Source organism: Elephas maximus, chromosome 2 (genome assembly GCF_024166365.1).
Source record: "Elephas maximus indicus isolate mEleMax1 chromosome 2, mEleMax1 primary haplotype, whole genome shotgun sequence".
Lineage (NCBI taxonomy): Eukaryota > Metazoa > Chordata > Mammalia > Proboscidea > Elephantidae > Elephas > Elephas maximus.
Genome location: NC_064820.1, coordinates 37,458,933 through 37,473,884, shown reverse-complemented (window position 1 = coordinate 37,473,884; position 14,952 = coordinate 37,458,933). Strand labels below are relative to the sequence as shown.

The 14,952-nt window shown below is 35.7% G+C and overlaps 1 protein-coding gene across 1 annotated transcript in view; it reads left to right on the top strand.

Annotated features, from left to right (window-relative positions):
- The window catches only part of ZFR (zinc finger RNA binding protein), an 86,762-nt gene extending 71,810 nt beyond the window's left edge, over nt 1-14,952 (top strand). Inside the window, exons 18-20 of the mRNA XM_049861681.1 lie at nt 7,194-7,305; nt 7,590-7,687; nt 12,305-14,952. Of these exons, the coding sequence (XP_049717638.1) occupies nt 7,194-7,305; nt 7,590-7,687; nt 12,305-12,484 (390 nt within the window). The 3' untranslated portion in view covers nt 12,485-14,952. The remainder of the gene's footprint in view (nt 1-7,193; nt 7,306-7,589; nt 7,688-12,304) is intronic.

Here is a 14,952-nt window from a genome sequence, read left to right as displayed (position 1 = left end):
TTCTTGATTTATCTGTCTTAATATATATTAACATAGAAAGGGAGGTAATGTATATACTTAAACTTTTTATACCTTAGTGTAAAAATAACTGCATTTACCTCCTGTACTTATATTCCTATAGTTGTTTAATGTTCTATGTTCAGTGCCAACCACTAGGTATTGTACTAGGGCTTCTTTTCATTTACTGTTTAACTGCATTTTATCAACAAATAACTTTCATTAAGAAGTCTGAATTTTGTTTTGTTTTAGTTTCATATTTGAGAATCTCTGCCAGTTGACTTTCATGAGGAAAACATTTTTAGATAACAGTTTTTCATTTTCCATTTGTTGATGTTGCCCCGTTATCTTCTAGCATTGAATGTTGCTAATTCTGAGTCTAGCCCCCCCCCTTTTTTTTTTCTTACCAGGCTGCTTAAAAAAAATTATTTCTTTATCACTGAATTTCAGTAATTTAACCAAATTATGTCTTGGAATCTTTTTCAGAATCTGTATTTCTTTGAAATCTTTGTGCCCTATTGCTCCAAAAAAAAAAAAAAAAAAAAAAAACCCAGTGCCTTCGAGTCAGATGCAGTTTTTCTTTCAGTTAACCGGAAAATGTTCTTCTGTTATTTCTGATTAATATGATTCTCTATTTTTGGAACACCAGTTATTCTTGGATTGTCCTTGTCCTGCATATCTGTTACCTTCTCTGTAATTATTTTAATTTTTGTTATGTCCCCTGTGATCATCTCTTTGGCAGTAACTTGGTTTTCAGCTATACTCTTATCCACTTTGCTATTTATCGTGTATTTCTTAGTCTTCTAGTAATATTTTGCATTTGAATTTCTTTCCCTAGCTCTGCAGTCTTCCTTTTCATCTCAACTTTATGCTCTTAATATTTTTGACTTTAGGTACTCATCAAGTTGTCTTATAACTCCAAACATTAACAAATTATAGCTTCATTTCCTTAAGATTCTTCCAGAATAGATTTTCATTTGTTTTTCATGCTGTGTTCTAAATATATACAAATATGTCATGTTGATTTCTTTTTAGTTTTTCATCTTGTTAGTTCGTAGGGTAGGGTAGGCCATTGCATTGCAATCTTCTTTTTCTGCTAAGACATCCAAAAGAGAATTCTCTTGGATTCTGTTCATACTTTTTTCTTACCCTTTGAGGATTATCTCTGGGCCGTCTGCAGCCTTGCTAGCAGATGTGGGCTGTGCTCTCTCCTAAGTCGTTATTAAATGCACAGTGGTACTGTCTATAAGGTATATTCCATTTTGGTACACCTTCAGGCATGAAACAGTTCTTTAAACCCAGGATGGGGATCCAAGAACCTTTGCCTTTGAAGAGTCTGCCTCATTTGTTTCCTGAAGCACTTTCATCATCTCTTTTCAGGAACAACTGCTCCCCTGAAGCAAAAGAGGGTTTAGGATTATGTGAAGCCATTTTGGGGCCCTTGTGTTGAGAGTTTACAGTCATCCTTGACATTACTTTTCCCTGCGTCTAACTCCTCCAGAAGATCTTACCTTATATTCTTTTTTATCTACCTTTTTGCCAAGTATCTGCTGATTATTAGAGGTAGTTAAAAACCAAAACCAAACCCATTGCTGTCAAGTCAATTCTGACTCCTAGCAACCCTATAGGACAGAGTAGAACTGCCCTATAGGATTTCTAAAGAGCACCTGGTGGACTTGAACTGCCGACCTTTTGGTTAGAAGCCAGCCAAGCTCTTACCCAGTGCACCACTGGGGCTGCCTTAGAGGTAATTAGGTATGAATAATTATCATTCTTCTGTTCTTCCTCTCCTGCTTTCCACAGAGTCCTTAGGATGGTGAATTGTCTTGCTTTGCTTTTCTCTGGTGAGTTGAAAGGTAGTCAGAAGGGGTTTTTACTTTTATGAAAAATTTCTTCTCCTAGGACTGTCTGCTACACAACTCACTCTGCCTCTCTCCAAGCTGGAGATTATTGATGAAATTGTTTGTGTTCTGTTCACTCAACTGCCAGCCAGCTCCACCCCAACCCCACCACCCAGTCTTCTCTCTGGAAAGCCAAATTCAAAACTACGTGCAGAGTTAGTTGCCCAGGCCTTGCCACTCAAATTTTTTGGAAGCATTATCTCTTTCATTGACCTTTTCATGTGTTTGATTGACGCTATTATGTTTTTGTTTGAGTAGAGGTAGTGTGTACATTTTTAAGTACTACTTAGTCATAATTATATTTTGAGAGAGAGAGATCTCAAGGTGTTGCTGTGTGCTGTCACCTTAGAGTCTCTTTTCTTGATTTTCATAAAAGAAATTTGAAATTCTTAAAAACTTTATTATCTTAAGTTTTTTTTAGCATTCAGATTTCTTGACTTTGAATAAACCTTTACTTAACAATACCTGCTTTTATGGTATTTCCTTTACTGTTTCACAAAGTACTGAAAATGGTACTCTGCCTTCAAATTAGTTCTTTTTTTGTCCTACTCCATGGTGATAAAAATGTTTTAAAATATAGATGAAGCTGTATTGTAAGCTTGGTCTGACAACAGAATTTCTGCATAGCCTCTAAATCTTCATTTGTAGTTTACAAAAGGTATATAGTTAATTTTTTAATGTGTTTTTTGTATATTTTATTTCTAAACAGTATAGTAGGTTAAGGAGTATTACACAGAACAGAAAAATCTGTCAAATGTAGGCAGTTCCCAAAGGAGAGACTGAGAAAATGGCTATAATTATATTTTCTGCTCTAATAGCAGTTGAAATATATGATTTAACATTTCTTTTTATATATTTGGAACCCCTGGTGGCATAGTGGTTAAATTCTATGACTGCTAACCAAAAGGTCGCAGTTTGAATCCACCAGGTGCTCCTTGGAAACTCTGTAGGGCAGTTCTACTCTGTCCTATAGGGTCACTGAGTTGAAATCAACTCGACGGCAAGGAGTTTGGTTTGTAGTTTTCTGAGGGTATTCCTAAGTAATTTAGGTTATAGTAGTAGTGGCTTAAGGAGCCCTGGTGGTACAACAGTTAAACACTTAGCTGCTAACCAAAAGGTTGGCAGTTCAAACCTACCCATTAGCTCTTTGGGAGAAAGCCCTGGTGATCTGCTCCCATAAAGATTATGGCCTAGAAAACCCTATGGGCCAGTTCTGCTCTGTTACATGAGGTCACTGTGAGTGGAAATCGTCTCGAAGGTACCTAACAACAATAGTGGTAGTTATAGTAAGAGAGTACCTGACTGTCGCTGATGGAACAAACGAAGAACTTTAAAATGATAGAACACTGACATTTCAGGGCAAAGAACTAACATTCTCTTAGGTTGCAAAAGAAGCTGCGAATTATATTGGAAACCCTGGTGGCGTAGTAGTTAAGAGCTACAGCTGCTAACCAAAAGGTTGGCAGTTTGAATCCACCAGCCGCTCCTTGGAAACTCTGTGGGGCAGTTTTATTCTGACCTATAGGGTTGCTATGAGTCGGAATCAAGTTGACGGCAAGAAGCTTTTTTTTTTTGTTTGTTTATATCATCTCATTTACTGTAAATTAAAGATGATGACTCAGCACTTAAGTACTTCCTAATAAAAATTTACCTATTAATAATTGCATACCCACCATTCAGTGCCATTGAATTGATTCCAGCTCATAGCAGCCCCATAGGACAGAGTAGAACTGCCCCATAGGGTTTCCAAGGCTTAATCGTTACGGAAGCAGGCTGCCACATCTTTCTCCTGTGGAGTGACTGAGTGGGTTCAAATCACCAGCCGAGAACTTAGCCACTGCATCACCAGGGCTCCTTTAATTGCATACACATACCCCTAAATCAACAAAAGCTATGAGTAAACTTTTTTTTCCCCATAGGTCTTGACAGTTTTTATTAGGAATTGTTGAATATCAAAAAGGTACTGTTCATAAATATAAGTATGTCTCAAAAATACAACCTCTTCACTGAAGCTGCAGAACAGACTTATGAACAGAAGTTTGCCGTGCATGTATCAGAGATGTTAACTGGAGTATATAAATGGGTTTGTATATATAGTCACTCATAATGGTATTCATCAAATCCTATTTTAATAGCATAAAAATCTTTTAACTATAAAATGGGAATAATAGCCATATCTGCCTCCTGAAGGTAGTTGTGATGATTAAATTGGTTAAGATATGGAAAAGCCTACCTAGAACAGTGCTTTCAGTGCGTGATAAGCTTCCAGTGAGTGTTAGCTATGATGAAGAGAATGGTGACTGTGACTACTACCACAACTGTTTAACCTGACTTCCTCCTCATGTTAGACACTTAGCCTGGCTCTAGACTATTACAGATCCGCAGTTGCGTTGAATATTTTTTGTGTCCTTTTTTTAAAGTATAGTATCTTATTCTAAATTCTTGGTACCGGCATGTTAATTAGTTAAATAGTATGGACTAACTAGTATGTGCCTCTTAAATTTTTTATAGACTTGGCCAGTTGTGCTGTAGAAAAAGGATATACCAGTTTATATTCCCACCATTGAAAGTACCTATATTACCACTGTCTCATCCGGTGTTCTTTTTTTTGTGGCCCATTTGCCTTTACTAGGGCTAGAAACTAATATTCAAGGAAGCTAGTTAATGTTATCTGTCTGGATCATCCATTATAGAAACATAGTGGCAGTTTAACAAAAAACAGGCTTTGAGTCAGGCAGACTTGGGTTCAAATCTCAGCTTTATCATCTAGCTATATGACCTTGGACAAGCTACTTACACTTAACCTCTTTAAGCTTCACTTTTTTCATATTTAAAATTGAGGCATAATCTATTTTAAAAGTCTATGACAATTGAATGAAATGCATTCAAAGTGCTTAGCACCTTGCCTGACAGTAAGCATTCAGTAACAATAACTGCCTTTATTCTTATTAGTACTACTGTAGATGGGAAGGAAAAAATACACTTTGTGAATGTTTATGTTTTTTGTTCTATTAAGCAAATAATCCAGTCCTGAATTTCAAATCACTTAATATGCAGAACTTAAAAAAAATGCTGGCATCCAAGATCCTCTACGTTAGCCTAAATTTTCATTTCCCTAATTCAGTTCTCTTCATCTTTGATGTTGCCATTTTGCTTTTGAATGCATACGTTTCAGAGTTTATAAACCATGTGTATGGTTGCTGGTGGTTCAGTGGTTAAGAGCTCTGGCTGCTAACCAAAAGGTCAGTAGTTGGAATTCACCAGCCACACCTTGGAGACACTGTGAGGCAGTTCTGCTCTGTCCTGTTGGCAGTAGGTTATTGTTGACTTCGTAATTGTAGGTACCTGCTTGGAAAAGCAACCATGTTCTTTAGAAAATTATTTTTACATCGCGTACTTCACAGCAAATGATTTTGGAAGGCAGATAGTTGACGTACTTGTATTTTGTATGTTTAAGTATGTTGACTTTTGTGTTACATAAAATTAATTTCTTAGTTCTAATTAATTTCTACCTTTATATGGCAGTAGAAATTATAAATTCTCGTTTCATAAGGTCAGTCAATAAGCAGATTTTGGAAGAGCTTTGAATTACTTGAAACACATTTTATATCTAAGACATATCTAGATTATAGCTATTTAACACTTATTTTTCCGTTAACAATTTCAGAGTACTTAGTAAAAATTTGAGGCATTTATGGAAAGTTGCATCTTTTGTGACTTCAGTTTTTTGTTTTTAAGCACAACATCAATAATTTACTAGTAAATTATTACCATTTATTTCTTTTTATTACTGGAGTCATCAAGATTATTTTCCCATTGTTTCTAAAATTACTCAGTATCATAAACATTTATTATCTACTATATGCTGATTTGGAGTCCTGGTGGCGCAGAGGTTAAGAGTTGTGGTTGCTAACCAAAGGGTCTGCAGTTTGAATCCACCAAGCCATTCTTTGGGAACGCTATAGAGCCGTTCTACTTTATCCTATAGGGTCGCTGTGAATCTGAATCATCTTTGACTGCACTGGGTTTTTTGTTTTGTTTTATATGCTGGTTATTTATGTTAGGCAGGGGTGTACAGAAATGAATGACACTGACCTTATGCTTTAGGATCTCACACTTTATTAGAAATCTTAAAATAATAACCTGATTTGTCTAGAAATGAGAAGTATTGCATAGACATGCCTAGGGTTGCCTAGATGACTGAAACGTATTCTTTATAAGGTATTTTCAGCTTAGGTGTCATCTTATAGATTTCATTGGCACGCCTAGCTATTCAGTTTCTTTGAATTGCTATTGGTAGTCACATTTTAAATAAAAGTAAAAGCTACAACATGGATGAATTTTAAAAGCATTATACTAAGTAAAAGAAAAGCTGCATACTGTATGGTTCCATTTATATGAAATGTACAAAATAGCTAAATGTATAGAGACAGAAAGTTTAGTGATTATAAAGGGTTGGAGGAAGGGAGGAATGGAGAGTGACTGTAAATGGCTGTGAGTTTTCTTTCTGGGGTGATGAAAATGTTCTGGAATTAGTGGTGACGGCTACACAACTTTGTGACTATAATAAAAATTACGAAGTTGTACACTTCAAAATGGCGACTCTTACAGTGTGTGAAGTATATCGCAACTAAAAAATCTAAAGATAAACAAATTTCTCTAAGAGAACCTTCAAAACACTTCCTGGGTTGGCTTCTTTCTAAATCTACGCTTATGCTTTTCTTTTTGCTCACTGGTTTCAATTTTTAGTCTCTCAAATATAGATTTCCAGTGAAAACATAATTTGTATTTTCCCTAGGGATAATAGAAGTCCAGTTGTGCATCAAATAAAGATTTAGATAATATCCATTGTTTATGAAGAAAAAACAGAAGTCTTCTTTACTTAGTAGAAGATTGTCCTGCTCTAACTGCTTAGTGTCATTAGTTTGTTGGTAATAGAACAAATGTGTGAGAGCTCTAAATAGCTAAAGAATTTTTAAGGGCTGTCATATTTTAATAGTAAAGAATAGCAATAATCAAAAAAAAAAACATAACTTTGCATTTTTCTTCATTAAGCACAAATCAATCTTTTCAAAATGTAAATTTTTTACTAGTTTTCATTAGTTGATGTTTTGTTTAATTTTAAATGTTCTTGTTATACTTAATTTTTATTTTCTGTGGTTTTCTTTACTTGTATAACTTTGTTTAAAATGTTTAATGACACTTCCAAAGTACTTTGTCATTCTAGCATTTGAAAATGAGATATTTCTTTGATCCGAGTGCTGTTAAACACAATTTTATGTTTTTTATTTTTAGGCTATGGAGTTATTAGTAGAGAAAGCGATCAGTAGTGCATCTAGTCCTCAGAGCCCTGGAGATGCATTGAGAAGAGTTTTTGAGTGTATTTCTTCAGGAATTATTCTTAAAGGCAAGTTTTACTTAACGTTTTATTTTTTAGTTTGGTAGTTGAATAACCAGACCAAACCAAACCCATCGCCATGGAGTTGATTCCAATTCAAAGCAACCCTACAGGACAGAATAGAATTGCCCCATAGGATTTCCAAGGAGTGGCTGGTAGATTCAAACTGCCAACCTTTTGGTTTGCAGCCGTAGCTCTTTACTGTGCTACCAGGGCTCTGATAGTTGGATGGAAACTCTTACTTTAAGAATAGATAATGCTAACCCTTTTCTTTCTTACGGTGATTGCTATAGGTAGTCCTGGACTTCTGGATCCTTGTGAGAAGGACCCGTTTGATACCTTGGCAACGATGACTGACCAGCAGCGCGAAGACATCACATCCAGCGCACAGGTACCACTGTGTTCCTAATCCCAAAGTTTTGTTCGGTTAGCTGCCCTTAAGGCTTTTTTTTAAATTGTACTTTAGAAGAAATCACTGTATAATATAATTCTTCTACTTTTTTACTAAGTAAGCCCTTATACAAACTATAAAGGCTTACTTAAAAAGTAGAAGAATTATACAGTGATTTCTTCGAAAGGAATATAAACTATAAGAAAGTTCACTTAAACTAGATTTCACTGGTGTAATATTAAAATTATTTATGTAATTAATGTGTGTGTGTCCAAGTGTACTTTATAATACAGAAGTGCAGTAGTATTTTCAGTGTCTCTTTAAATCTGGTTTTTGGGTTATATATCAAATTCAATAAAGTATTTAAGTCCTCTGGTTGTACAGAGGTGATGTGATGCATGGTTTCTGGTTCTTATTGTTATGATTTAGCCTCTCCTACCACTAGAGAGGCAATTTAATGTAGTAATTTAAAATGTGGGCTTTGGAGTCAAAATTCTTGAGTCTAAATACCAGCTGTGCCATTTGTTAGTGTATGACTTTAGGAAGTTCTCTGAACCTCTTTGTAACAAGAGATTGAAAAAATGAGGATTTGCCTCAAGTAGGAATGTTCTGAGGATTAAATGAGCTAATATATATAACTACAAAAGCACCAGTTAGATAAGGATCTTAAAAAAAACTCCAGGGAAGTGGGAAAGAATAAAGCTTAACAAATTAATTTTCATTTTCACTTGGAATTGGAAATACATACTACAGAATTGACAAGAAAGGTTCAACCCTACCAGATATTAAAGCAATCCTATGAAGCAACAGAAATATTATAAGTAGTGTAGTTATGGCACAGAAGTAGATAAATCTTTGGAATGGAAGAGCCTAGAAGTGGATTATTAGTCTATCAGTAATTAATGTATAATAAAAGTGACATTTGAAATCAGCGGAAAAGGATGAATTGTCAGCAGAATGGTATTGAGACAGTTGGCTAATCATTTGAGAAAAAAATCTGCATACATACAAATTCCAAATTACTTAAAAGGCCACACATAACCTATGTTCTTGAAACAGTAATAACAAACAGTAATTTGTGAGTGGATGTATAGGTAGAGCTGTATTCTAAATAGATGTAGGAGGTCTACAGGCGTATGCATGCGTGCATACATAGGTATAGTTGTGGATATATTTCTACATACATATTTGTGTGTGTTGCATGTATATTCATATGTGTAACAGAGCACATAGGAGACACAGTTACAGAAACTTCTTAGACTTAACCAAACACCTTGCAGGACAGAGTTAACAGGTTTGGAGGGCTAAGGACCATAGTCTTGGGATATCTAGGTCAGTTGGCATAGTGTCTGGGGCCTTAAAAGATTGTGAGTGGCCATCTGAGATGAAACTGTTGGGCTGTTCCCACCTGGAGCAAAGGAGAGTGAAGAAAACCAGAGGCTTAAGGAAGTAACTAGTCCAAAGGACTAATGGTCCACACAAATCACAGCCTCCTCTAGCCTGAGACCAGAGGGGCTAGATGGTGCCCAGCCCCAGCTACCACTACCAACCACTCTTGACCAGGAACACAATAGAAGGTCCTGGTTAGAAAAGGAGAAATATGTAGAACAGAAATCAGGTTCATTAAAGAGACCAAGCTTATTGGTCTGATAGAGACTGGGGGAGCCCCCAAGACAGTTGCCCTAAGACATCTTTCTAACTTAGAACTGAAGCCATTCCCAGAGGTCACCTTTCAGCCAAATAATAGACTGGCCTATAAAATCAACACTTAACACCCTTGAGGAATATGCTCCTTAGAACTGTCAACTATAGGAGACTAAAAGGGCAATATTTGCCCAAAAGCAGAGATGAGAAGGCAGGGAGGGGCATGGAAACCAGATGAATGGAAATAGGAACCCAGGGTAGAAATGGGAAGAGTGCTGACATATTGTAGGGAGTACAGCCAGTGTCACAGAATAATATGTGTTTCAGTTATTGAATGGGAAACTAATTTGCTTTATAAACTGTCACCTAAAGCACAATAAAATGGTCCCCTAAAAGGCCACACATAAAATTATAGAAGTATTGTTATCGTCATTGTTAGGTGCCGTCAAGTGGATTTTGACTCACAACAACCCCATGTGACAGAGTAGAACGTCCCCATAGGGTTTTCTAGTCTGTAATCTTCACGGAGCAGATGGACAGGTCTCTGCCGCACAGAGCTGCTGGGTGGGTTCAAACCATAAAATTTTTACATACAAAAGGCCTTCTTCAAGCCAGACAGAAAATGCAGGAAGCCATGAAGGAGTATATTGAAAATTTGCATAATATCTTTCAAATTATGCATATGAGCTAATACAGATATAAAATATGCTGAACTTCTGTGACTAAAAAATGCAAGTTATAAATAATGGAATGCGAAATTATCAAACAATATTAATAACCCATGCAAGCAAAATTTTACTGAAGATAATTCAAAAACAGCTGCAGCCATGCATCTACAAGGAACTGCCAGAAATTTAAGCCTGATTCAGAAGAGAGCGTAGAACAAGCGATACCATTGCTGATGTCAGATGGATCTTGGCTGAAAGCAGAGAATACCAGAATGATGTTTACCTGTGTTTTATTGACAATGCAAAGGCATTCGACTGTGTGGATCATGACAACAAATTATGGATAACATTGCGAAGAATGGGAATTCCAGAACACTTAATTGTGCTCATGAGGAAGCTATCCAGAGACCAAGAGGCAGTCATCTGAACAGAACAAGGGCGTACTGTGTGGGTTAAAATCAGAAAACATGTACACGTTGGGGTCACCATACTTATTAGTCCGTTTGCTGAGCAGATAATCCGAGAAGCTGTACTATATGAAGAACACGGCATCAGGATTGGAGGAAGACTCATTAATAACCTGCGATATGTAGGTGACACAACCTTGCTTGCCAAAAGTGAAGAGGACTTGAAGCACTTACTGATGAAGACCAAAGACCCCAGCCTTCAGTGTGGATTGCACCTCGACGTAAAACAAAAGTTCTCAAAACTAGACCAGTAAGCAATATCATGACAAATGGAGAAAAGGTTGAAGTTGTCAAGGATTTCATTTTACTTGGATCCACAATCAACATCCATGGAAGCAGCAGTCAGGAAATCAAATGCTGTATTGGGCAAATCTGCTACAAAAGACCTCTTAAAAGTGTTAAAAAGGAAAGATGTTACCTTGAGAACTAAGGTGTGCCTGATCCAAGCCATGGTATTTTCAGTCCTCTTATATGCATGCGGAAGCTGGACAATGAAGAAGGAAGACTGAAGAATTGACACATATGGATTATGGTATTGGTGAAGAATACTGAATATACCATGGACTGCCAGAAGAACTGTCTTAGAATAAGTACAGCCAGAATGTTACCTAGGACCAAGGATGGCAAGACTTCATCTCACTTACTTTGGACATGTTATTAGGCGGTATCAATGCCTGGAGGAGGACTTGATGCTGGTAAAGTAGAGAGTCAGCAAAAAAGAGGAAGACCCTCAATGAGATGGATTGACACAGTGACTGCAGCAGTGAGCTCAAACATACATACTATTCTGAGGATAGTGCAGGACTAGGCAACATTTTGTACTGTTAGACACAGGGTCACTATGAATTGGAGCCGTCTTGACAGCACCACCAACAACATAACTACCAATTAGGTATTGTTTTTCACGTGTGTAAATGTCCTCCTCACACCTTGTTTCTTCTAAGCACGCTGTGCATGTTTATATATGTGCTGCCCTGTTTGCAGAAAAAAATACTGTATATGCCGTCCAGCAGTTGCCTAGGAAGGCCGTCACCAACCACTCTATTTAAAGCAGATTTCTTCCATTTTTGTTGGTTCCCAGCATCCTTTTTATTTTCTTGATGTCATTTATCATAATTCATAAGTACAGGTAGTCCCTGACTTAGGATGGGGTTTTGTTCGGATGACTCCTTTGTAAGTCAGTTCTGACATAAGTTGAATACCTCTTTTTTATTTTGTCTCTTTTTGTTGCCTTTTATTACCAGTATGTCTTTGGGGGTTTGAAACATTACGTATAAACTTACAGATATATTTTAACATTATATGTAGTACATAGTACATATTATTAATAAGATGTACCAAAAGAAACAGACAATTGTAAGTGCAGTTTGTCATAGCTTGAATATGTTGTAAGTTGGGGACTACCTTTGAGTTATTTTTTTAGTTTGTTTTTCATGTGTTCTTTCCCCACTAGATGGTAATCTTCATGAAAGCAAACAGCTTATTGTTTATACTCCGTCATAATTAATGGGAAGAGTAGGGAAGTACCCAACTATTAATCACAGAGGGCTCTACTCAGTGTCGAGACACTTTTTTTGTTTTACATTGTTTCAGTAGGGTGAGTTTTTTGTTTTTTTTTTAACATGACACTGAAATTTTTAAAAGATGTTTTTAACTTAAGTGTTAAACAACATGCACACAGAGAAGCCTGAAGCAGAAACACCACAACATATGGGATATTTCAGTTGTGAAACTTGGATTGTATGAGGTATTTCTTTCATTAAATATGCTTTTTTTTATTGTTACAGAATGCATAGATCTAATATTTTGAAATTAAATTCTGGCTCTTTTTGTTGCAGTTTGCATTGAGACTCCTTGCATTCCGCCAGATACACAAAGTTCTAGGCATGGATCCATTACCCCAAATGAGCCAGCGTTTTAACATCCACAGCAACAGAAAACGAAGAAGGGATAGCGATGGAGTTGATGGATTTGAAGCTGAGGGGAAAAAAGACAAAAAAGATTATGATAACTTTTAAAAAGTTTCTGTAAATCTTCAGTGTTACAAAACATCAGGTGCCCATTTGTTGGTTGTTTTTCATTCATAATAATGTCTACTTTGAAGAATTTATCAAGAATTTAAAGAATTTCATAGAAGAACTAAGTTTTTCTGTGACATTAAAAACTTAATGTACAGTGTTAGGTATTATATGAATGGAAAGACACTCCCCCCCTCCCCAAATTGTGCTCCGACTAGGGGAAAAGCAGTGGTTCTGATTTTTTTCCCCATCATTTTGGTTTTATTTGCTGGTAGCCCTAGCTTCCCCTATTTTTGTTTATTTTATTAACTAGTGCATTGTCGTATTAAATCTTTACTGTATTTAATGCAGTATTTGTGCTTCAGTTGCTATGTGTATTTTGATATTTTTATTTAGACGTTTTGTTTGCTTTTTGACACTAGTTGTAAGTTACTTTGTGTTGTAGACGATATCCTTTACCCCTTCTTAATATTTTATAGCAGTACGTTTTTTTGTAACGTGAGACTGCAGATTTTTCCTTATGTTTTGTTATTCTCTGTGTGAAGGATTACAATACAAAAAGTGAAATCCTGCCATATGAGTACTCAGAACTGAATGTTTCTGCAGATCTTGTGGCATTTGTCTCTCTAGTGTGATATATAAAGGTGTAATTAAGACAGATTTCTGTTAATCTAATCAAGTTTGCTGTTAGTTGTGCATTAGCAGTATAAAAGCTAATATATACTATATGGTCTTGCAACAGTTTTAAAGCCTCTGCATAATTGATAATAAAAATGCATGACATTTTTGTTTTTAATAGACTTTTAAAATTATAATTTTAGGTTAAACACGTAGATCTTTGTACAGTTGACTTTTTGACATAGCAAGGCCAAAAATAACTTTCTGAATATTTTTTTTCTTCTGCGTAAGTAGAAAGGGCATTTTTCACATATAAGTGGGCTAACCAATATTTTCAAAAGAACTTTATCATTGTGCAACTAACAACAGTAACTAGCCCTTAATTATGTGACAGTTCCTTATTGGTGCGTGTGAGATTATTCTAGCAACAATTGCAGTATAACACAGTTGAATGAACCTCCCCACCCCCAACATCCCACCACCCAGATAATTTACGTTCTCTTAAAAGTAAGGTTGATAAAGTATTACTGACAAAAAAATTAAGATTGTCTAAGAAAAAAAAAAAACAGAAAATTATTTGGTGTGGCCATCTTACATGCTTATGTCTCTTATGAGAAACTAAATATTTAGCAGTGGTGTAATGAAAAGTTACATCTTACTGTTGATGTATGTATGCTCTGGTACACAGATGTCATTTTGTTGTTACAGCACTACAGTGAAATACACAAATAAAAACTTAAATTCATATAATGACTTAAATGTATTATATATGTTAGAATTGACATCATAAACAACTTTTGCTTTAATACGACTCGTTTCAGTAAAACCATATTCAAATTTATTGGGTATATAAATCTTGTTATTGCTGACAAATACGAGTTCCCTGAGCACATAATTTCCAGAAAATTTTGTAATTCAATACCATATTGGTTCTGTTTCTTTCTAAGGTCAGAACCTTCCCCCAGACTCTTAGAGGACCAGGAGACTGTAGGAGAACACTGGATAAGAAATAGGAGACTCCGGCTTGTCTCCCAAATTAGTTATATAACTTGGGACAAGCTTTTTTTTTTTTTTTTTTTTTTTAATCTTTCTGGCTTGCATTTTACTCTTCCTGAATATTTAGTCATCCAGTAAAATTCTGATATTGTTTCTCAGAGTTCTCTTAAAAGGGAAGCAAAGAACAAGAACTGACATGTTACTAATGACAGATAACCATGCTGGCTCTTTTCACACATTTTCCCACCTGAAAACTATTATAACAATAATAGTAAGTGAAGGTGCAATGTTTCTTATTATCCAGAAACTGAAGCCCAGAGTGGCTAAATGACTAAAGATCACACATCTGTTTAAGTGACAAAGTTAAAATTGAGATTCAGGTTTCAAAGTTAATGCTCAACACTTTGCTGGGTTGTAATTATGTTCTAAAAATCTTTTAAGCCCATATTTTCAAACTTTTGAATCTGATTTGGGTTCCTTTAGAAATACAATTGTTACCCTTTAAATTTTTTACTAATATTATGTGGTTTTGGCATGGCTTAATGGTTTTCATAGCTGTAACTAGACCTGCATTAACCATATCATATGAAATAATAACTTGGATTGATACTCCTTAGTATCTTCTCCTCCTTAGTCAAAAGAAACATTGGTTATCACTCTGCTAATGATTTTGTACCAGTTGTTACTCATGTATCAGTTACTCTACCCTGCATCTCAAGGTGGCTTTCCCTGTTATTAGTTAGTGCATGCCTGTGTTATATTAATTTAATGATGACCCAAATAAATTGTTTCTTTTCCCCACTCTCAATTATATAATGCATTCCAAATTAGACTTTTCTTTAATTTTCTTCGCC